The following is a 24,482-nucleotide window of genomic DNA, read 5'->3' as shown; positions in this document are numbered from 1 at the left end:
TTTCCTAAACAGTTTTTATTTTATCCATAGCTTAAAACGTAACAAAAGTTTTGGTTATCTTAAAGGATTAGTTCACTTCCAGAAATTTTTTTTACAGGTAATGTACTCACCCCCATGTCATCCAAGATGTTAATGTCTTTCTTTCTTCAGTCGTAAAGAAATTGTTTTTTGTGGAAAACATTTCAGGATTTCTCTCCATATAATGGACTTCTATGGTGCCCCCAAGTTTGAACTTCCAAAATGCAGTTTAAACACAGCTTTAAAAAGCTCTAAACGATCTCAGCTGAGGAAGAAGGGTATTATCTAACAAAATGATTGGTTATTTTTGAAACAAATTGAAATTTCTATACTTTTTTAACCTCATGCATAGTCTGTGTGATCCAGATTAATACTGTTAGGGTATGTCAAAAAACTTCTTTGTATGACATACCCTAACTGTTCTGACCCGGATCACACAGACTACACGCACGAGCATTTGAGTCAAAAAAGAGACTTGTCAATTTGTTTAAAAAATAACCAATCGTTTTGTTAGATAATACTCTTCTTCCTCGGCTGGAAAGCCCTTTAAAATCTGCATTTAAACTGCATTTTGGAAGTACAAACTCGGGGGCACCATAGAAGTCTATTATATGGAGAGAAATCCTGAATTTTTTCCTCAAAAACCAATTTCCTTACGACTGAAGAAAGAAAGACATGATCATCTTGGATGACAAGGGGGTGAGTACATTATCTGTAAATTTTTGTTCTGAAAGTGAACTAATCTATTTAAATTGGCTGATAGCTATGATTTTCAGGAATATAATTTTGAGAAAATCATGTGAGGTTTTACTTTCACGTCTGTTTTCCGTTGTTTATCATGGGCATAGTCTCTGAACTTTTGATCACCCCTTTATGTTTAGATGGCACAAATAGTGTACCTTGTAGTTTACATTTAGAAAAGCGAGCGCAACGCAACTGTTTGCACACTGTGCATATAACAGACTAACATCGGGCCACTCTTAGGAACTTCATCCGATCCTTCATCTCTGGATGTGAAATCGTCGATTTTAACATCGTTTAGGGCACTGACATCACCCAGATTGAGCAGATTGAAACAAGAAAGATCATTTAAGTGAGCAGCTACAGTACTTCAGACTGCGTTGTTTCTCTTTTCCATCTCATATTGTTTAAAAATAAATAAGTACTGTCGTGCATTGATACACCTTTATTAAATAGGCTATGTCACGTGGTTTATTTTGATAGGTTAACTGTTTTTGTGTTCAGAGAAAGCACCTCCGCAGCACATTCTTAACATAAGTGAAAGGCTGCTTTTCTGCTATCGCTATTTTTCTGCACCAAACAAGTGAATTTTGCCAAGATATTTTCAGAAATGATAGAGAAGATGTTTAAATTATTAAATATGTATTCAAAACCTAATTGACATTTGAATCACATTTGAGTTTGTTTCTTCATTGGAACAGATTTGGAGAAATTTCGCATTGCATCACTTTCTCCCAAGTATTGATTGTTGTGTAAATATTGTTGTACTAACAGTTGTCTGTTTTTTTTTTGGTTGATTGTAATCTATTACATACCTTCCTATCACAGTTATCCAACATTATCAATATGATTTTGTTCTGATACAGTTTAATTCTAAGTTCTTGCAATATTTTATTACCATTTTTTTAAACTATAGTGAACAAACTGTGAAAATGTGAGAAATGTTGAAGGTGTCTAAATAAATTTTGGTTTGACTCTTGGATGGCCTGAAGGGGAGTCAGCCAATTTAAATTTTTGGGGGAACTATTCCTTTAATTAAAACAATTAACTCGCCCTAATCTCGTTCCAAACACAAAAGATATTTTAATAAATGTCATTCATTTATTAGACAAAGTAACTTTTTGAAATGTCATTTCTAAAAATCAAATGTCATCCAAATATCAAGCCATATGAGGATGAGTAAATGAGGATGATTTTGTTGTTGTTTTGGTTTAACTACAAACAAAGCCCTCCCTGTGAAAGTTATTCAAAATATAGTTCCAGTTGTCTCAACTTGTTGTGTAAAGAATAGTTTGCTTGGCTGCATCTACAAACTTTTCCTCCTGTGGAGGAGATGCCAAAGAGTGTTCCAGCCCAGAATAATCCTGTTCTTATAAGAACTGAGGCGTATGTCAGGGGCAGTGCGTTTGCAGGTTTGAGTCCTGTCAGGGTTATATAAAGGTCCAAACAGTGTGTCTCAGTAAGTAAAACGCCTGTGGTGTTGGAGAAAGCAGATGGTCCTGTGCGTCCCACATGGACCGCTTTTCTTCTGTTAGGTGAAGCAGAAATACTCTTATTTTTCATCTGCTGTTAGTGCTGATTGACTTGACGGCTATTTTTATACAGTACCCGTGGTGTTCAGTCGACAACACCATTCCTCGATGTTTCTAGTAGTAATTGCTCAAACAAATATCCCCATTACTTTTGCTCGTTATTTGTGGTTTGGAATTGAAAACACAAAACACACTTTTTAATATTTCTTTTAAATTTAAGTCTTGAAACCATCTCTTGTCAGTTTGCAAAGAGTGGAGGTGAAGTGAAATTAGACATTAACTATTTTAAAATCTACAAAAATATTACGCGAACAGCTGTTTCAACATTTGATAATAATACTAAATGTTTCTTGAGAAGCTAATCAGCATATTAAAATGATTTCTGAAGGATCAAGACAAGAGTATTGATGCTGAAAAATCTGCGTTTTATTGCAGGAATAAATATTCTTTTTAAGGATATGAAAAAAGTGAACGGTTATTTAAAATGGAAAAATTATTTAACAATTTTCACTGTACTTTGGATCAAATAAATGCAGGCTTTGTGAGCAGAAGAGACTTCTTTAAAAACATTTAAAAATCTTACTGTTTAAAAACATTTGACTGGTAGTGTACATTTTGTATTAAATTTGCACTACAGAAATATATTATTTTTTAAGTATATGGAAAAAGTAAACAGTTATTTTGAATAGTAAAAATATTTCAACATTTTACTGTTTTTACTGTACTTTGGATCAAATTAATGCAGCTTTGTGAGCAGAAGCGACTTCTTTAAAAGCATTAAAAATCTTACGGTTCAAAAACTTTCGACTGGTAGTGTACATTTTGTATTACATTTGCATTACAGGAATACATTTTAATATTTTTTAAGTATATGGAAAAAGTAAACAGTTATTTTGAATAGTAAAAATATTTCAAAATTGTACTGTTTTTGCTGTACTTTGGATTAAATAAATGCAGGCTTTGTGAGCAGAAGAGACTTCTTTAAAAACATGAAAAAAAAATTATTCCTGTAATGCAAATTTAATACAAAATGTACACTACCAGTCAAATGTTTTTGAACAGTAAAAATGAAAAAAAAAAAGTATATGAAAAAAGTTAACAGGTATTTTAAATTGTAATATTTGCTGTATTTTTAATCAAAGAAATGCAGCCTTGGTGAGCATACGAGACTTCTTTGAGAAAAATGTAATATTTTTAACCATGTGCCTTGCATTATGCTTTTTCAGCTGCCAATGAAATTGTATTACTCTCAGCTCAGTTCAAAACCATTCAGCAGAATTTTGCTGATGTTTGTCCCCCTAAAAATCAGTGCGGGAAATGCGAAAGTCTGCACTTTCCATCTGGTCCTGCTTCTAACATTTGGGTTCAATTTATACAGCAGTTCCTGCAAAGAAGCACATGTGCTGCAGGTAAATATGAAATGGAAATAAACCTCTTAAATGTGTCCAGGCTTGCTTTACATCTCCCAGACAGCTCAGTAGTGGCATATCTCACTCTCAGCATCAGAAACCTGCATGTGTTAAGCTTCAAAGTGATGGGGGACGGTAACGTGAGGTGTCACACCAAACCTTATTAAACCATCCAGCCAACAGCCCATGAATGTGGATGCAGTCACGTACAATTATCACGTACATAAGAACAGCATTCCAGCCTCAGAATAATTCACAGTAACATTGGTGGGTTGAGAATCGAGAAGGTCCATGGTAATAATTTAAGCTTCTAAAATCTATATCTTGTTTGGGGGCAATGGGAGACACATCGATATGAGTTTGACTTGCATTTTAGTATGAAATGGGTTAGAATAAGCAAGTCAGGTGATTGTCACTACAGTCAGTGGACTGTGAAGAATAAATGCAGATGCTCGCACAGATTCTCTGTCATCCAGGTTATCGGCAATGTAAAAATGTGTTGAGGAGCATATGGACTAGTTTTTCATTTAAGACATGCCACTCACCCATGTGTCGTCTTGAACAGTTGACGAACGGTGCACATTCTCCACATTTATCTTCATCACATTGTGACGTTTTAAGACTGTCAGATTGAAGTTAAAAGTTAAAATAAAAAACTGATGAAATGGTTTTTCTTGAAAAAGAATCAAATCAAAAAAGAAACAAGTATAATATAATGGAATATAATAAAATATAATATAGATAACACTACAATAAGGTTCATTAGTTAATATTAGTTAACTACATTATATACCATACTTCTACAGCATTTATTAATCTTGGTTAATGTTAATTTCAGCATTTGCTAATCCATTATTAAAATCACAAGTTGTATTTATTGACTTTGGTTAATGCACTGTGAACTAACATGAACAATGAAAAACTGCATTTTTATTAGCTAACATTAACAAAGATTAATAAATAGTGTAATAAATGTATTATTTATTGCTCATTCATGTTAATTAATACATTAACTAAGGGCTGTCAAACGATTAATCACAATTAATCGCATCCAAAATAAAAGTTTGTTTACATACTGTGTGTATATAATGTGTATATTTTTTATGTATGTACAAAATATACACACATGTTTATATTAAGGAAAAATATTTTAGATTTATATGTGAAATACTTTTATTTATATATCATCTAAATTATGTATCGTGGTTAATTGTTTGACAGGCCAAAATAAAATAAAATAAAATAATGTTGAATACAATGTGAAATGAAATAATTTTAAGTAAATGTTTGTGAAGTTCACACATTAATTGTCTCATGTTTTTTTTATTATTATTATAAAATATATAGTTAAATACAAATTATAATAAAGTATAAAAAGTTGAATAAAATTTGAAAAAAAAAAAAGTCCAACAAAGGATTCATGATAAAATTGTGTTCATTATGTCAGCCTGTTTCCATCTTGGTTTTTTTTTCCGTTTTTTTACATTTATTCTCACACTTTTTGTTTCGTAATATTGCATGCGCTCTCCCAAATTCCCTCCTGTTGTTTAAACAATCTGAAAGCTTGGTTCCCATAAACCCCCTCCTTTTTTGGATGTAATCTAGGTCCCATGATCCTCCTTATTGTAGGACTGAGTAAGTCTGAGACATTATCCTCACTGATCTCATGCTTCCTATGAATGGACGGATGACTGCAGGGGTTCTCCTGGGATTTCACTGATCCTTCCTCTGTGCTGTTTAACTCCGTGTTTAGCCTTCATTGCTCTCTTGGCTTTTGTACGTCTGCTGACCCGGAAGATTATTGTAGGACAGATGCGGTGGATTTACATTTGAATCCATTGCCGTCTCGGATTCTTGTATGTGGTACAATAAGTGTGCATACATTTAATACTGGCAAAAAAAGAATATTTAGTAGGAGCTTCAGTGCAAACAAGATTAAGATACATATTTCTGCTGTGAGGCCAAAAATAAAATTACAGTGCGCTTGGATGGTGATCTAAGTGACATGTCTCTGCTCTTTGGTTCTTTAGCTGGTTCTTGCCTTCGGTCCTCATTAATTTTGATTAAATGTATGCAGCAAGTTGCATTTGCACATTGTCACAAGCTGTAATCTTATTTCCTAAGGCTACGGTTATCAGTGTGTCACCTGCTGTCATATTTAACAGATAGCTGCCTGTTTTACAGCAGGACTGAGTAGGAGCTCTTCACACATGCAAAATAGCTCTGAATGAGCTCTGCAGGATGAGAGGCTTCAGTCACCTGCTGTGAATGAGGATCGGGGCGGTCTTTATGCCCGCCTCTCGTCATCAACACTGTAGTTTGATCCTGTTGCCAGCTGTCTTTGGCAGTACTGAGAATGTCCAATTCATGTTCTGAAGGAATGAAATGCATTCCTTCATTTCTGCTTGTTGTTTTTTATTTTTCCATTAAATTGCTTTACATAATTTTTTGATATTTGAATTTTCATTTTTTTAAATAATGCATTATGTATTTTCTTGTTTCTATTAAATTGAGTTATTTTTTATTATATTACATAACTTTTTCTGTCCAAAAATTCTTACATATTTTTTTCTTTAAGTATATATATGATTATATATTGATATTTCAAAAATGTCCAAAAAATGATCATTTAAATCTGCCCCCCCCCCTTTTTTATTAATCTTTATTGAATTTTTTATATATTAATACATATCATCATCATCATTATAATCATCATTATTGGTATTATTATTATTACTATTATTATATGCATGCATTATTATTATTATATGCGTGCTATTCAGTGCTATTAGATGCTGTGCCATTCTATTCCAGTTAAATTGCTTTAAATAATTTTAATATTTTTTAGTTTTCAACTAAATTGCTTTACATTTTTTTTTTTATATTTTCATTTTCATTTTTTAGATATTTTTCTTATTTTGTATTTTTTTTATATTATGTTTGTATTTTCTTTTTCAATTAAATTGTTATTTATATTATATTATATTATATTACTTTTTCTTTAAAAAAATTCTCTTACATAGTTTCTGAAAAATTGTATTGATTTTATTATTTTTTCTTTAAAATTGACTATATATACTGCAATTATATTATGATTTTTTTTTTAGTTATGCAATAGTGCAGATGTTTCGAAAGTGTCAGAAAAAATGATAATTTAAATCTCTTTCCTTTATCCCACCCTTTTTATTAATCTTTATTGAATTTTATATATATTAATATGTTTGGACTGGATACTATGCCATTGTATTCCAATTAAATTTCTTTAAATAATTTAAATATTTATTCATATTTCAATTTAAATTTCTTTAAATTTTTTTTTTTTTAATACAATATATAAAACATATGTAATATAATACATTATATTGTAAATATAAACTTTTTTTAATGATATTATATTCTATTATATTTCTTTTTCATTCCAAAAGCGTATTTATTTATTTATTAATTTATTTTTCATATTTATTTATTTTTTTTAAATTGGCAATATATACTGTATATTATGCAATAATGCAATTCTATATATTTTTTTTTTTTTTTTTAGTTATGCAATAGTGCAGATGTTTCAATAGTGTCAGAAAAAATGATAATTTAAATATCTTTCCTTTATCCCACCCTTTTTATTAATCTTTATTGAATTTTATATATATTAATATGTTTGGACTGGATACTATGCCATTGTATTCCAGTTAAATTTCTTTAAATAATTTAAATATTTATTCATATTTCAATTAAATTTCTTTAAATTATTATTTTTTTAATACAATATATAAAACATATGTAATATAATACATTATATTGTAAATATAAACTTTTTTTAATGATATTATATTCTATTATATTTCTTTTTCATTCCAAAAACGTATTTATTTATTTATTTTTTTTAAATTGCCAATATATACTGTATATTATGCAAAAATGCAATTCTATTTTTTTTTTTTTTTTTTTTTTTTTGGAGTTATGGAATAGTACAGATGTTTCGAAAGTGTCCATAGAAATGATCATTTAAATCTCTTCCTTTAAAATCTCTTCTCTTTTTTTCTTTTCTTTTTTGAAGACATGGGACACGTTGTGCTGGAGAGGTTGCTGCTGTCGCCAACAATGGCATGTGTGGTGTCGGAGTGGCCTACAATTCCAAGATCGGAGGTAAGTTGGCATATAACTCACATTTTCCATGTTTCAACACGTACAGTCTATTCTATCAGCGCACACCCTGTCCATTCCAACATTTGAATTGCAAAACACTTTGGTGAAACATCAGATTAGCTTCGCATTCAGATTAGCTCTGTCTCTGTTCGTTAAGCCATGTGAGGACCGAGAGCACTTCGAAAGAGGAACTCAATTAGCGATGGCTGCACAAGGTCAAGTGGGACGGTTATCACCGGCTCCAGCATAGGTCCCAGTGAGCCAAAGATTTGGACGCTAGCATATGTAATCCTTTTAATTGGCTGAGGTGCTTTTATCCTATTCAGTGCAGATTTTGTTTCATTACTCTTCTCTACGCTGCCAGCTGTCTACGGGCTTTTGGACTTCATAAAACTGGAATAAATGTCACTGATTATGGTTTGCTTTCTAAATCCACTTCAAGAACTGTTAGCCACCTGCCAGTAGTTCAATCTTATTTTATTTATTATTAATGTGGTGTAAAGGGAAAATTCACCAAACATATAAATTCCATAATTTTTGCACCCTTATGTTGAAGTACTGTTTGACTGACTTTAGTTGAACAATAAGCTTTGAGATCTGTTCCAAGCCATCTATAGCATTTCGTGGAAGAAAATAAAAAGCATATGTGTTTGAAACAGCATGAGAGTACATAATGACAGAATTTATATTTTGGATGATTTAACACTTCAGCTTCACCACCACTACTGCAGAATACAAGACACATTTATGTTATTATATATAGCATGTGTGTTATGAGGTCACTGTGGCTCTACACATCCGCAGCCATTAGTAGCATTTTCAAGCACTGACTAATCAAACAACATTTAGGTTGTGGTTTGTTCAGAAGGAAATTGCTTTTAACAACATCCATTTGTTTAAATGTTAAATGTTGAACTTTGGCTTTGAAACATTGTGTTTTCTCCAATTTATCATTTGTGCTAGTGATTGGTATTAGAGGTGTTTGCCAAGGCAAGCATGACTATTATTAGTGCTCATACTTAGATTAGAGGTTTGTTGAAATTCACAACCATAAATATTAAATATCAAGTCAGCCAGCACTGTTTGTGTTACGGGCATGAGTGATATGTTCAATCAAGCAGCTTTTCAAGGAGAGGCATGCTTTAGTTTTTTTGATGCATTTGAATTAATGATGCAATTTGTGTGATTAAATGTGGGCAAAAAAGATCTGTGTACTATCCATATCTGGGTATAGTCCCTGATTTACAAATTACTGTTAAAAATAAAACTACTTAGCTTTATTCTTAAAGGAGACAGATCATGAAAATCTTTTTTCCGTGTTTAAGTGCTATAATCGGGTCTGTGGTGCATCTACCAACACAGAAAATGTGAGAATGGACAACCCAAGCATGTGAAAAGACGAGCTGCTTAGATTTCGTTCGCCCTGTGACATAGAAAGGGGTTTTTATTATAATATAACTGCCCCTTAATATTTAATACAGACACAACTGACTGTTTTTGTAACTCTTGTGTTTAACATAAACTTGTGTATTTGACAGTTTAAGCGCAATAAGACATGAAAGGGAACTTAGTTTAGTACTGAAATGCCATGTGACAGTTGCTTTCTGTGTGTGTGCTTTGGATGTGTGCACTCAGAAAACCCTATGTCAGAAGTTTAAACTAACATGGCTTTAAAATGCACAATTTCAGTGCGATAGACATGATAATCAAAAGCAAACCGATTTTTAGGTTTTTAGCAGCGTATTGAGTTACGAGTAGTTACGAGCTGTAAAGGCACAGCTTATTCTGGAAAAGGGGTGGCATGCAGTAGCTAATTTGCATTTAAAGAATGATGATTGATTATTAATTAGTCAGTAAATGATATAGAGCGCTCCATTGGGAGACTTAAAAATATTTTAAATTATTTTAAAGTAATATTTTAAAAAACTATTTAAAATACCTGACACATTTAAAAAAAAAAAAACATAACCAAACCATGAATGCAGGACAAGCTCAACTCACAACAAGGCATTCGTACAGAAAACAGTGTGCACTTATTACAGTAATACAATCAGAAATCACCAAATTCTGTATTTTAAATGTTTTTATTTAATAGGTTCTTTTGAAGTATTTAAGTTTTATTTTTTAGTTTGTCTGTTTTTCTCTTGTCTTCATTATGTAACAACCACTGTAATCTTTTAACTTGCGTATCACGGATATTTATCTTTGACGTATTTTGCATTATTGTGTTTTCACTTATTTCTGTATATTAATAAAAATTGTGACTCCTTGTGGAGGAAATCGATGGTACGGCATTTGGTTTAAAGGAGAAGTTCACTTTCAGATTTAAAAAAATTTACAGATAATGTACTCACCCCTGTGTCATCCAAGATGTTCATGTCTTTCTTTCTTCAGTTGCAGAAATTATGTTTTTTGAGGAAAACATTTCAGGATTCTCTCCATATAATGGACTTCTATGTTGTCCTTGAGTTTGAACTTCCAAAATGCAGCTTCAAAGGGCTCTAAATGATCCCAGCTGAGGAAGAAGGGTCTTATCTAGCGAAACGACCGGTTATTTTCTAAAAAAATAAAAAATAAAAAATAAAAAAAAAATGTACAATTTATATATTTTTTAATCTCTACACAGAGTACACACAGAGCTAGACAAGATGAACATTTGAGGTTAAAAATTATATAAATTGTATTTTTTTTTTTTTTTTTTAAATAACCGATTTGTTTAGAGCCATTTGAAGCTGCATTTTGGAAGATCAAACTCGGGGGCATCATTGAAGTCCATTATATGGAGAGAAATCCTTACGGCTGAAGAAAGAAAGACATGAAAAATCTACATTATCTGTAAATTTTTGTTCTGAAAGTGAACTACTCCTTTAAACCTACACTTATATCCATCGCCAACTGTTAAGGTCTTTCAGTAGCTGTGGTCATCGTATCAGCATTTTATTTTCGGAGTTGTAATGCGGTAAAAATAGCAACAGGTAGCAGCAGTAGCTCACTGAGTGCAGCCATTTTATGTCATAATGGCGCCCCCCTTAGTCCAAAATATGTATAAAATGAAGTGGATTTTTTAAATAACCTTAAATCTTTCATAGGTTTTCATATTTCAATAAGAGACATCATTTGTGTTATATTAAGCCATACAAGTCTTAATACCCAGGATTCCCTTTAGGATTTTCATTAGTCTGTCACCAAAATATTGTAGAGATTTGGGTTCCGTTGATTAGTTGGCAAACACCTATAATATCTTTCCAATTGTCATTGACAATAAGATTTTCATGAGCAAGCACATTTTCTACAGACACTGAATAAACGCTACATGTCAAATCTTCCCTTTTATGCAGATAGATAATGCATTATGGGTAAAGTCCATTTCTCTTTTGTCAGCCCTGGCTTCGTTTCTTCCCAAAGCAGCTGTTTTTGAATTAGCCTCCTATTGAGAAGCAGTGGAGGATAAGTAGTCTTCCTGTGCCTGTTTCACCTTGAATCCAAGGGGAAATCTGTGCTTAATAAGCAGCAGATACTACTCCTTTAGGGGGTAGTATGGGGACAGAGAGAAATGTAGGTTTTTGGACAGCTGACCCATAACGTCAGCCCAAACTGGCAGGCAGTGCCTTCTGCTACAGGAAAAGCTGAATGTGGAGATGGCAGCATGCTAGCAGAGATGGCACACAACACGGCTAATTCCTCTGCCAGAACTCATTAAGCCAGTATATTGGTTTGGAAGACTTGGAGGAAACAGTAGAGTCCATTGTTGGAAATTGCTTTATAACAAATAAAACTGAGGTTCCTTGCTGCATATTTGAGGGAAGATAGATTATTTATATTTACAAGAGTCTGGATTAAAAAAAAAGCCCCTCTTTTGTTACCACACTGCATCCGTGTATATCTGTAATGCCGTTCTCATTTCCTGGAAAGTAATCATAGCCAGCTTTCTCGTTGTCCTACAGGGACATTTTTTGGAATATTTGGGACTTTTGGAATGTGGATATGGGATAAAAACATTAAGTCTTTCCAAGATTTCCAAACCCGTTGTGGGTTTGTTTGCAGAACTGTCTGCACCAAAGCTCTCAGATTGCTTTGGAAAACCTGAAACGACTGAACTTTTGTTTATTTGCACTAACCCGTATGAGGGCAACCTTGAGTAACCTCGCCCCCTTGTGTATCAAAGGAGTGATTCACATTGTTTTGAAGATGTTGGACTGTGATTTCTCATCTTCTTACCACTTTAAAATCTAAGAGCTCTTGGCAGAGTGTGCTCTCTCTCTCTCTTTTTTTTTTTTTTTTTTAACCCCGAGGCTGAGATAACATTCTGATGCTGGGATCACAATAACTCAACACCTTTGACATTTTGGACCAAACACTCTGGCTCGTTCCCAAACCCCCAATTCGGTTTAAGATTCCCTTTTGTACAGGGTAGTGGAAAAAGATAAGATGCTCTCTTCTGTTGTGAAGCGTCTGTAAAAGGATGTTTGAAAGAGAAGAATGTAGCCACTTGTCACCTTTCAATGAACTCCATATTCAAACACGAGCATGCATACGCTCCTCCTTTTCCTTTGAAAGGAACTTTTATATGCAGCGCTATCTGTGCACCTCATCCCTTTCATGCTGCAAGTTATATATGAGCATTAGATGTTAAATATTTAACTAACTGAAGATCTATGTCACATGGGATTTTTAGTGAGGTTATTCATAGTGGCTGCTTTTTATACAGCCTTTCTGTATGTTTGCTTATGTTACATCTCTCTGCCAGTCTAGGTATTTACTTGCTTCTCGAAGAAAGTATAGATTCTAGTGGTGGGCGGCTAATTAATTTCAGGGCAACCAGAGTCACAGCTCTAACATTACAGGTGGATAAGTGTTGTTAGTATAAAAAAAAACATGATGCTGTAATAAGTCGCATGGGGATATTTGTAGCAATAGTTTTTAAAAATGTTTCTTTTATGCCAAAAATCATTAGAATATTAAGTAAAGATCATGTTCCATGAAGATATTTAGTAAATTTACTAAAATGTATTAAAATTTCATGTTTGATTAGTAATATGCATTGCTAAGGCCTTCATTTGGACCACTTTTATGGAGATTTTTTCAATATTTAGAACTTTTTGCACCCTCAGATTCCAGATTTTCACATAGTTGTATCTCAGCCAAATATTGTCAAACCATGCATCAATGGAAAGCTTATTTATTCAGCTTTCATATGATGTATAAAGCTCAATGTAAAAAAAGGACCCTTATGGCTGATTTTGTGATCCAGGGTCACATATGTATTTTTTTTAATTTGGTTTATGGTATTTATATTAGTACACTTTAAGATTACTGAAAATATAATAATAGTTTGTTTTAAATTTAAGGAATGTTAAAGTTAAATCTCCAGTTTCAAGTATTTTTTTTTTTAATTAATAAATAAATTATTTCTTTTATAAAAAAAATTTAAGTCATGTAAGTTGCAATACATAGACTACAGTTGAAAAGTTTGGGGTCAGTAATTTTATGTTTTTAATTAATTGATACTTTTTGTTCTGCAAAGATGCATTACAGTGATCAAAAATAATTGTAAAAAAATATATGTATAATGTTGCAAAAAATACTTTTTCAAATAAATGTTAAATATAAAAAACAAAATTGAATTTTATTCTTTAATAAATCATGAAAAAATGTCACTGTTGCCAGGAAAATGCTAAGTGGCCCACCTGTTTTCAACAGTTTTGCAATCACAGAAATAACTGACATTTGTATATATTAAAATAGGAAACAGTTATTTTAAATTGTAAAAAAAAATATATAATATTACTATTTTTACTGTATTTTTTATCAAATAAAAGCAGCCTTGCTAAACAAAAATTGCTTTGACCCCACATTTAAATTCCGAATTAAGATATTTCGATTTTAATATTAAAATGATATAAATGAATGTTGAAATTAATAGTTAAAAAAATGGTGTGCTTTTTTACAATATGCTTCTGAAATAAAATGATGCTGCCTTATTATTTTTATTTATTTATTATTTAAGTTAATACGCATCTCAACTCTGAAGAACCTCTTCATCACACATTTTTTTAGCCCAGTTTTAACTGTAGCTTTCACTGTAAGTTTAACTATCACTGTAAATCTGGATATTATTGAATCGTTACTGAGAAAATTCACACAGTCCAAGTGCATCTCTCTCCATGCTTCCCAGTGCCAGAACAAACTTGACAGCTTGAGTTTAGCGGAGGGTCAGTTTGATTGATGACTTTTTCCCCTAACATCCTATTTTCTCTCTCTCTCTCTTTCTCTCTGAATGTGAAGTGCTTGTAATGGACAATGTTTCTCCATTTTACCATCTCATCTAAACATAGGCAATAAAATAGTCAGGCTGCAGTTTGTAGTTACTGTAAGATATAACATATGCAGGTACAATATATTTGTGTGTGATTTACTCTCTGTCCCATGGTCTAATGTGTACCTTGTTTTGTTTATTGCAGGTGTGCGTATGTTGGACGGAGAAGTCACTGATGTGGTGGAAGCTCAGTCCCTCAGTCTCAACCCACAGCACATCGACATCTACAGTGCCAGCTGGGGACCCGAAGACGACGGCAAAACGGTTGACGGACCTGCAAAGCTGGCCAAAGAGGCTTTCCTACGTGGCGTGATGGAGGTTTGGCATTTCTCTAATCTGAAATTATTGCACTTCTTTGTCATTTAGCTAATGTAGGCCAGAAATGGTACTTGTGGTGCTGAAAGAGGCTATATTCTGCACTTTTGGTTTTTTTACTCTTTCCTGCAAGGCCATTTATATTCCTTTTCATAATTTATATTTCTTGTCAAAGAATTTTCCACCCTCTCTATGCCCATTAGAATTTATTGGGCTGGATTAATGTACCTTTAAAAGCCTGTTCACACAAGGACGATAACTATAATGATAACAATAAAAATATTGTTTTAAAAAATGTTTTAAAGAGCTTGAGCATTTAAAGGGCCAGGTAACATAGCGGCACTCACTTAAACAGAATGTTATTGTGCATTGGTCTAGACGCTAATATAGTTATAGTTATCTTCATAGCTGGCATTCTTGAACAGGTCTTAAGACTTATCAAAATGATATGTATATGTAAATGGTCCGTTATCATTGGCTAAATTTACATGCCAGCATAGTTCACAGCTTTCTTGATCAAGGCTGACCACATGTGAGCAGTGTTGTTTTCGTCAACGATGACGAAATCATTTCGTTGACGCCACTTTTTTTCATGACGATAACGAGACGATGACGAGATAAAAATGGCTCGTTGATGACTAAAACATGACGAGACGTGTGTGAGTTTTCGTTGACGAGACGAGAATAGACGAAAATGTTAGTGGGTGGTCCGTCAGACGTTTAAAATGCATGACTTTTCTGCTTATTGTGCATGCCAATTAAAACTTAAAAAGTATCTGATGCTATGGCAAGCCGTTTAGCATTAAATACTCTTTGCTATACTAGTATGGCAGGCCGTTTTAGCATTCCATCCTTGTTTGTCTTTTATGTTCTAAAACATTCCTTCATTATTGTAATTATTGGTGAAAATAGTCGATCCGGAAGCTCACATTGTGTTGAACTATAGATCTGCTATTTTCAGAACTTATAAGTGACACTACCCAACAGCAAAATACTTACTGACCTACATTAATTTGTTAAAAGACTACTTTTTCCCCTTTTTTTTGACTAAAACTAGACTAAAACCTTTTTGACTTTTCGTCGACTAAAATTGGACTAAAACTATCACATATAGAAGTGACTAAAATTTGACTAAAACTAAGAAGCATTTAAGTCCAAAAGACTAAGACTAAGACTAAATCTAAGATGGTTGTCAAAAACAACACTGCATGTGAGTTTATTAAATGTATTAAACGGTTTGTTTAAAACTTAAGAACCTTGCAGAATCTGCAACATGTTAATTATTTTACCAAAATAAGAGGGCTCATACAAAATGCATGTTATTTTACATAAAACATGGTTACATATAGGCCACAAGAGAAAATAATCGTTGAATTTATAAAAAATTACCTCATTTATAAAAAAAATTACATACATCTGATTCTTAAAACTGTTGTAACCTGAATGATTCACAGCTGTTTTTTTTTTTTTTTTTGGTTTTGTTTAGTAATAGTTGTTCATGAGTCCCTTGTTTGTCCTAAACAGTTGAACTGCCTGCTGTTCTTCAGAAAAATCCTTTAGGTCCCACAAATTCTTTGGTTTTTCAGCATTTTTGTGTATTTGAACCATTTCCAACAATGACTGTATGATTTTGAGATCCATCTTTTCACACTAAAGACAACTCAGGGAGTCATATGCAGCTATTACAGAAGGTTTAAACACTCACTGATGTTTCAGAAGGAAAAGCAATGCATTAAGAGCTTGGGGTGAAAACTTTTGAACAGAATAAAGATGTGTATTTATTTATTTTTATTTTTTTTTCATTTAGTACTGCCTTTCAGAAACTACACAAGATACTTCCATGTTTCCCAGAGGACAAAATAAGCTAAATTTACCTGATCTTTAAATTCAAAAAGTTTACACCCCTGACTTTTAATGCATGTTTTTTCCTTCTGAAGCATCAAAGAAGCATTTGAACCTTTTTTTATTAGTTGCATATGAGTCCCTCAGTTGTCCTCAGTGTGAAAAGATGCATCTCAGAATCATACAGTCATTGTTGGAAAGGGCCCAAATACACAAAAATGCTGGAAAACCAAAGAATCAGTGGGACCTGAAGGTTTTTTCTGAAGAACAGTGGGCAGACAAACAAGACCTAACTCACTAAATAAAAAAAAAATAAAAAAAACAGCTGTGGATCATTCAGGTAACAACCACAGTATTAAGAATCAAGTGTATTAAAACTTTTGAACAAGGTCATTTTCATAAATTCACCTATTACTTTCTCCTGTGGACTATATGTAAGTCCTTTTATGTGAAATATCTTACTCAGGTCTGTACTAAATAAAAAACAATATGCATTTTGTATGATCCCTCTTATTTTGGTAAAATAATTAACATTTTGCAGATTCTGACCTCAACTGTATACTGATTCTGTATAATTATTGTGACGTTAGTCATTTGAGAGTGTTTATTTATTGCATATTGTTTTGATTTTGTATCGATAACCAATGTACCGTAGTCTGACACCATATCAAAGCCGAAATTTTTTACTAGGGTGGACCTGGGAGGAAGTTCTGGGCTGTGGATGTCTACATAAAACCCGTTTCAAAAAGAGCAACCGATAGGTCCTGTTTTCCATGACATGTACAATTGCTTCTGTGACTCATGGGCTATTTTTTACTGTTTCCTGCCATTATCTGCATCAGTTGGTCGGTGGCACAAACAGTAGACATGTTTTCATTGATATTCTCATGCTGAGATGGTCTGAATGTGCCTCTCTTAACCTTGAACTTTTACCAGCAGCGGCATTCAAGAGGGCAGAAATTTGCGGTTCAAATGAATTAAGTGGATTTTTCTTATTTGCTTTGAAGTTAGCGATGTCAGAGGGGCTGTGGAAAGGATGCTCTGTATTTGATTTTGGCACACTTCATTTGCGACTGCCTTGAGTCATAAAAGCACTTGCTAGTCAGAGTGAAGTTTGTTTAATTTAAATGTCACATTAAATGGCAATTTTCAGCGAGACATCTTCATGCGGATTTTGCAGAGCGTGAACGGTATTGACATTCTTAATACCTAATTACTTAACGCCATTTGAGCTAAACTGCTATCATGCGCGGGGTAACGGAACGCCATTCGTTTCAGCCCTTCACTCGCACATGGACGTGCTCTAGGGTTGTAAAACTGGCCGAGGCCCAGCTAAAGGACAATGGAGGAGAGCCGTGCCAAGACGCTACCTACCGCAGTGTGTCGTGGATGGATTTTATAGGAGCAGACCTTTTATAGAAAAATGCTGAGAGGCTATTTAGTACTTAAGACCACTTCAGATTAATATGCATCGCTTAAAGGAATAATTCATCCCAAAAATTTAAATTGTTATCATTTACTCACCTTTATGTCGTCCTAAATTTGAGGTATTTGCTTCTGTGGAACACAAAAAAAAATATATTGCAAATTTCTGTTTTTTTTTTTTTTTTGTTTTTGTTTTTTTGTTTGTTGTTGTTGTTGTTGTTGTTCATGCTGCTGCTGAAGTTTTTTGGACCCCACTGACTTTAACTGCATGGGCAAAATCAGTTAAAATATATTCTTTTAAAGATAGAAAGATTAAAAATTGATTTGGAATAAGATAAGGGGAAAATTATTTTAGTAGCATTCATGTACTATAATAGTTTTAAATGCATTAATTTGTATTTTTTTGTGTCTATATAGTTTTCATTTATTTACTTTTTGTATTGTTAGGGATGTAACTGTATCAAAATCTCATGATGCGGCACAATGATATCACGATTTGAAGTCCACAATACAATATTTATTTTGATATAAAAAAAAAAAAGACAAATGAAGACTTGGGGGGGCGAATGAAAACTTTGTACATTTTAAAGTTAAATTCTTCTATCTAATGCACATTGGGAGTTCAAAATTATAAGCTCCAACCGTGTTCTTAACTAAGAAAACTTAAGTCAGTGAATGACTTGTACCTGAACTTTAAAGGGGATTCTTTTTATTTGTCTTATGCGATCTCTGTCTAAATGAAATTCACACTGGTGTTTTAGGTAGCCAAACTAATTAGAATATAATAATAATAATAATAACAATTTTATATTATTGATATTCCCATGGCAGTAATAGCCATATATTGTGAAACAGTTGCACTTTAAAATAAATGAAAATAAATATTTCATAGGTATATTATTTTTGCTTTCCACTACAGTAGGGAAATTACAATACTACTTCTCTACCTTCCACACTTGAAAGATATTTTGAATTTGGATTGCAGTAACATTACCCATTTAAACTGCTAGCTGTCAGCAATTCATACAGCACTTTTAAGCTTTTATTTTGATGGAAATGACAGTAGAGCTTTTATTTAGACTACAAAAACACGTCTCACTGCAAATCTAGTGAAATGCTGTAATCATCTGCTGCGAAAATAAAGCATAACTGATGGTCGTTGCATTCCCAAATGAATGCTTAACTCACAGCACATGCAATAGACGAGTTCACTGCATTGTGCACGCTTCACTTTGAAACGCACAGCGAAAACAGACTTGATAAAGGGATTAAGCCATATTGTGCTTTCGGTATTAGTTAGTGTGACAAATACTATGCCATATACCACGATATACCACAATATTGATAATACAATTCAATCGCTCTTAACCACAACTACACCAGGATGTCCACTGGTCCTTAAGTCTTAATATGTCTTAAATAATGTTTTCCTAATAAAAGGCCTCAAAAAGTCTTAAAATGTCTTAAATTTAGATTCAATGGGTCTTAAATATTTTTGTTACATTACCGCTAAGATATCTTCAGTCTGCGGACCTAATGACTGTTTACCGTTTACTGTTTACATTAATCTTATAACATTATTTATATATGTGACCCTGGACCACAAAACCAGTCATAAGGTTAAATTTGACAAAACTGAGATTTATACATCATATGGAAGCTCAATAAATAAGCTTTCTACTGATGTATGGTTTGTTAGGATAGGACAATATTTGGCCGAGATACATCTATTTGAAATCAGAAATCTGAGGATGCAAAAAAATCAAAAAGACTGAGAAAATCACCTTTAAAGTTGTTCAAATTAGGTTCTTAACAATGCATATTACAAATCAAAAATAACATTTTGATATGTTTACAGTAGGAATTTTACAAAAAATCTTCATGGAACATGAACTTTACTTAATTTCTTAATGATTTTTGGCATAAAATAAAAATCTAAAATTTTGACCCATGCAATGTATTTTTGGCTACTGCTACAAATATACCCCAGCGACTTAAGACTGGTTTTGTGGTCCAGGGTCACATATTATTTATTGCACTTGTAATTTTGCAGTGTAAATTATTTAATCTGCCTGGTAACAACCCTATAGAATTTATTGTTGAATTGTAATAATTTAAAATGAAAGGTGATGCATACATTTAAAAAGTTAAAAAAAAATAGGCCTTTATGAAGGAAAACAATTTTTTTTTTTAATTGATTTAAGTATGTTAAAGTTGAACACTAATGAAAATATTGCTTATAAGAATATTTTTGTCTGTAATATTGTCTGCTAATATGGAAAGTTCACTGTATATTGTAGCAATAAATATCATTAATGACATTTTTACTGTATGTATGTAATTTAATGTGAATTTCCATTACAGGTTTAGGTCATTACATTTCACATAAGGTGGTATTAAAAAGGTCTTAAAAAGTATTAAATTTCACTTGTTCATATCTGTAGAAACCCTGTACACTGTCATCGTTTTCTCCATTTACAGTATGCTAGATTATCCAGTATCATAGAAATTCTTTAAATTCAACAATAAATAATAATAGATAACCAGTAAATATAATGTTTAAGTAGATGTTAAGTGTCTTAGTACTACTTTTTAGATCCATAGCACAAATACATTGTGCAGAATTTGTTCCAAATATAAATGATCACATTAAAATTGCTGAATTACATTGGGTTGTTCTTTTAAAAGAACAGATGGTGAGATCAATAAGAATCCAATTTCCTTGTCACCGTTTCTATGAATAAGTGACAAAAGGACCAAAAAAAACCCTGATTGCACAGACTAGCCTAGTGGATTTCCCCATCCATATTTTCTAGCCATTATTTCTGGTGTCCAAATCATGAGCGCTCACGTGTGCCAGCAGTCAGATTTGTTTGGGAAACAAGATCCATGTTGCGTGGAGAAGGCCAATGCAAATGGGGCTCTGGTCTGTGTAAACACCCTCGCTGAATAGATGCCCACAATCAAGCAGGTGTGCGCTGTAACAGAGAGCGAACTCTCAAAGACGCGGCCAAACTTTGCACCGCAGACTTTCCCGGCAGACTTTTATTTGGTGCATTGTTGAAATTGTTAGGTACAGTAAAAAAGCAGCGATCAAAGGTAATGAGCAAACAGCATCTGAATCAAATTACTTGCACTGTTGTTCCTTGTGGCGACATGATGAAATGAAAGTCACGCGGTTATTCAAACATGCCTCGTTAATGCAGTGCGTGTACTTTTCACGAGCTCATTATCGGTTCTGACAGTTTGCTTTCGCATTACTGCGTTTCATCTGAGAAGTAGACCGCAAAAGCCCGGTGCTGTTTGTGTCTTTCATTTGCGTCTGAAAATAAACATGAATGATAAATGACTCGAGAACATTAGGGCCATCCCACAGGGTCCTTTTAAAAGCATCTGGCCCGACAATCGAAACCATGATAGTGCTTCAATAGACACTTTGAAAATCCTTCCTGGCAGACGATGCTTTCCAAACTCCACTCGTCGCAAATATTATCCAGTTGTTTTGAGTATTGTCATCGGTAATCCTCCCGTTTCAGACTTGGCAGGGCGGCGCTCGCATCTGGCTCTCAACATCTTGTACGGAGATGCCAACGCTTTTGACTGACTCTGACTGTGTGTTTCTTCTCCCGATTTCTAGGGCCGAGGAGGACGGGGCTCTATCTTCGTGTGGGCTTCGGGGAACGGCGGCCGAGAGAAGGACAGCTGCAACTGCGACGGCTACACCAACAGCATCTACACGCTGTCGATCAGCAGCAGCACGCAGAACGGCAACGTGCCCTGGTACAGCGAGGCCTGCTCGTCCACCCTCGCCACAACCTACAGCAGTGGAGGCCTCAATGAGAAACAGATTGTGAGTCTCTATCTCTCTCGCTCTCTCCGCCTCCAGAAAATCAGCAACAGTTATCCTTTAATTGAAGAAGTGGCGTAGCAAATCTAATCCAAAAATAAAGATTCTGAAAACAGTTGGAGATCAGAAGATAGACTGCCAAGCCAATTTATGAAGAATTGTTGCAGAGGCTTTAAAGTTCTTAAAGGCTTTTTGGCTGTCAGTGAATACTGCGGTCACTAGTGAGGGGGAAGATAGATGTTTTTGTCTTCATGGCCCTGTTTGAAGCTTCAAAAACACGGATGTTCTTGTGATTGCAAACCATATCCTCTCACTATCACGCATGGCTTGGTTTTATCTTTGTGTTTGCGATTATTAATGATGTTTGTTAAGTCAAGCGTCTCTGTTTTTATTGCATCCACTTGTGCTTAGAGATTTTGACAAACCCCAGCCCTGAGTATTACAACATGTCCTAACCAGACAAAGCAACAGGCCGTAAAAAGCTACAGTATTTCTTCCTTGTAAATTAAATTATGCAGCTTGTTGAGGAGACGTGTGATAATTCTAAGTTATCAAACTTGCAGTTTTGCAATGGTTGATGATAAAATGGGTGAAAAGGATTTTAAGGTGAAAACTTGGGCCGGTAGCTAACCACCCAGGGGCCGGATTCAGAAAACTTTCTTAACCCTTGTGCATCAATTTAAAAAAGTTACACATAGGTTCATAGAGGACAAAAATGTCCATGTCGAAAAACTGTCATACAGATTTTAAGCTTGAGAGTACAGGCTTAAGTTTGGTCTCATTTTGAAGAAGACCCTTGGCAGATTATCATTGAAAATTTGTAAAATATTTAAACCAAAGTTTATTAAACTGATTTATGCACATTTTGTTTAATATAAAATATATATTTTATAAAACATTTTAAACTCAAATATTGATAGAAAAGGAAAACCATACATCTAAACAAGTTGTGTTCCAAATTTGAGGTTGATATCTCCAAAAATTAGCTTTTAGTAAGATTTTGTTTGGGTGCAGTACTAAACTTTTCCCATTAGGTTCCAGCAAAGCTCCGCTGGCAAACACAGCATTAGGATTTGTGAATCGCAGTACAGCATCTCTCATCTCTCTTACAAACATTACAAGTGCCCACACACAAACACAATTTTATTTAGGACACGCATACAAACCACACTCTGACATCCATACCAGCATACCCACAAAATTATAGCTGCATAATTTATCCAGTTGACTATAATAGACTATAATATGCCTAAGCTGAAAACAGGAATAAAGTGAGTATGTGCTTTGTAAATAAAATAGTAAAAATTTAAATTTTGAAGCCTTGCCAACAGAATGAAGCCTTTTAACGAATACTGCATCATTTTACAGTTAAATGGGTTAGTTTTTTTTTAAAAAATCACAGTTTTAATTGGTTTCAGTTAGGACATTTTGTCCAAAAGCTCCTAAGAGGAACTGTTTTTTGTGCGTAGTGCAAAATATATTTCTTAAAGGAAATGAGTATAAAATATTAAAATTCCAATAAAAATACACACGAGCCAAATTTTATGCAGTTAGCATTAACACAGGCAAAATTATCTAAAAAAATAAAATAAAAAATAACTAAAATTGACAAATGTCTATAAGGTTGCACAAGGGTTAAGAAGTTAAGAAATGTAATGGATACATTCTTAGAGGTAAGCATGAATGTTTCTAAGTGCAGTTCCCGATAAATGCCTTAGAAGTTCTCATATTTTCTTGACAGACTTGTGGAGATTTCTGATTGTATAGTGGTTCTGGTCCCTAAGAGACTTTGATCAACTCTATGAAAAACGCCTCTAATGGCATCTTTTTCTGCTGCCTGCTGATTACTGTAATCATAAAAAGTTCACACAATTTTCGGCGCGACTGGCTTGGCGGGAGCTCAGCACTCCCTGTCATGTTTCAAAAATAATGCGCCAATTATAAAATAAAAACAAGATCCCTTAAAGTTGTTACAGAATTCAGCAAAAAGTTACAGGACGCATAATTATGACCGATCATTTTTTTACATAATCAATCATCTGTGTCACTTCCCTGCGCACATCCTTAGTAATATGTATTACGGGTATATGTAGTTAGTGTTATGTTGTAAAGTTTAATATCTGAAACAACCCAATTAGTTTATTAAACATTATACCTTTGGGTTTTAGACAGGTTTAACGGTAACACTTTACAATAAGGTTCACTAGTTAAACATTAGTTAATGTACTAACTAACATGAATTAACCATGAGCAATACATTTGTTACTGTATTTACCAATCTTTAGTAACGTTAGTTAACGAAAATATAGTTGTTCATTGTTTGTTCATGTTAGTTCACACTACATTAACTAATGTTAACAAGATTTTAATAATCTATTAGTACATGTTGAAATTAACATTAACAAAGATTAATAAATGCTGTATAAGTGCAGTTCATTATCAGTTCATGTTAACTAATGTGGTTAACTAATGTTAACTAAAGAACCTTATTGTAAAGCATTACCGGTTTAACGTTATCCTAGCCTATGAGCTTATTTACTAGGGCTGGAACAATATATCGTGGCACAATATATTTCAATGCAAAAGTGATTCATGAATTGTGACAGTATGTTTTATGCTTAGTTTATCCAAAACTGAAAGTTTAGACAATCTAAGACAATCTAAGTTTAGAAAGTTTAGGTTGGTTGGTTAATTGATTTTACTTGAAAGGGAGATATGCATATACATCTATCTTAATTCTTTATTTTTAGCTTTGTTGAATCGTGAATATCTCTTTTCTGCTTAATTAACAGTACTTTTTGTTAACTATATATCATATGCCGGAAAAAGTACCATTTTAACTTTTAACTTGTTTTAAGGTATTGTAAGTATTGTATCGTGTGATCAGTAAATTG

The 24,482-nt window shown here is 33.3% G+C and overlaps 1 protein-coding gene across 1 annotated transcript in view; it reads left to right on the top strand.

Annotated features, from left to right (window-relative positions):
- furina (furin (paired basic amino acid cleaving enzyme) a) overlaps positions 1 to 24,482 on the top strand; it is an 84,445-nt gene that overhangs the window by 35,811 nt on the left and 24,152 nt on the right. The window contains exons 5-7 of the mRNA XM_073836425.1: positions 7,755 to 7,843; positions 14,305 to 14,477; positions 21,379 to 21,591. Coding sequence (XP_073692526.1) covers positions 7,755 to 7,843; positions 14,305 to 14,477; positions 21,379 to 21,591 — 475 coding nt within the window. The remainder of the gene's footprint in view (positions 1 to 7,754; positions 7,844 to 14,304; positions 14,478 to 21,378; positions 21,592 to 24,482) is intronic.

The sequence above is a fragment of the Garra rufa genome, chromosome 3 (genome assembly GCF_049309525.1).
Source record: "Garra rufa chromosome 3, GarRuf1.0, whole genome shotgun sequence".
Classification (NCBI taxonomy): domain Eukaryota; kingdom Metazoa; phylum Chordata; class Actinopteri; order Cypriniformes; family Cyprinidae; genus Garra; species Garra rufa.
The sequence above is the reverse complement of the archived record's forward strand: the minus strand, read 5'-3'. Positions and strand labels throughout refer to the sequence as shown.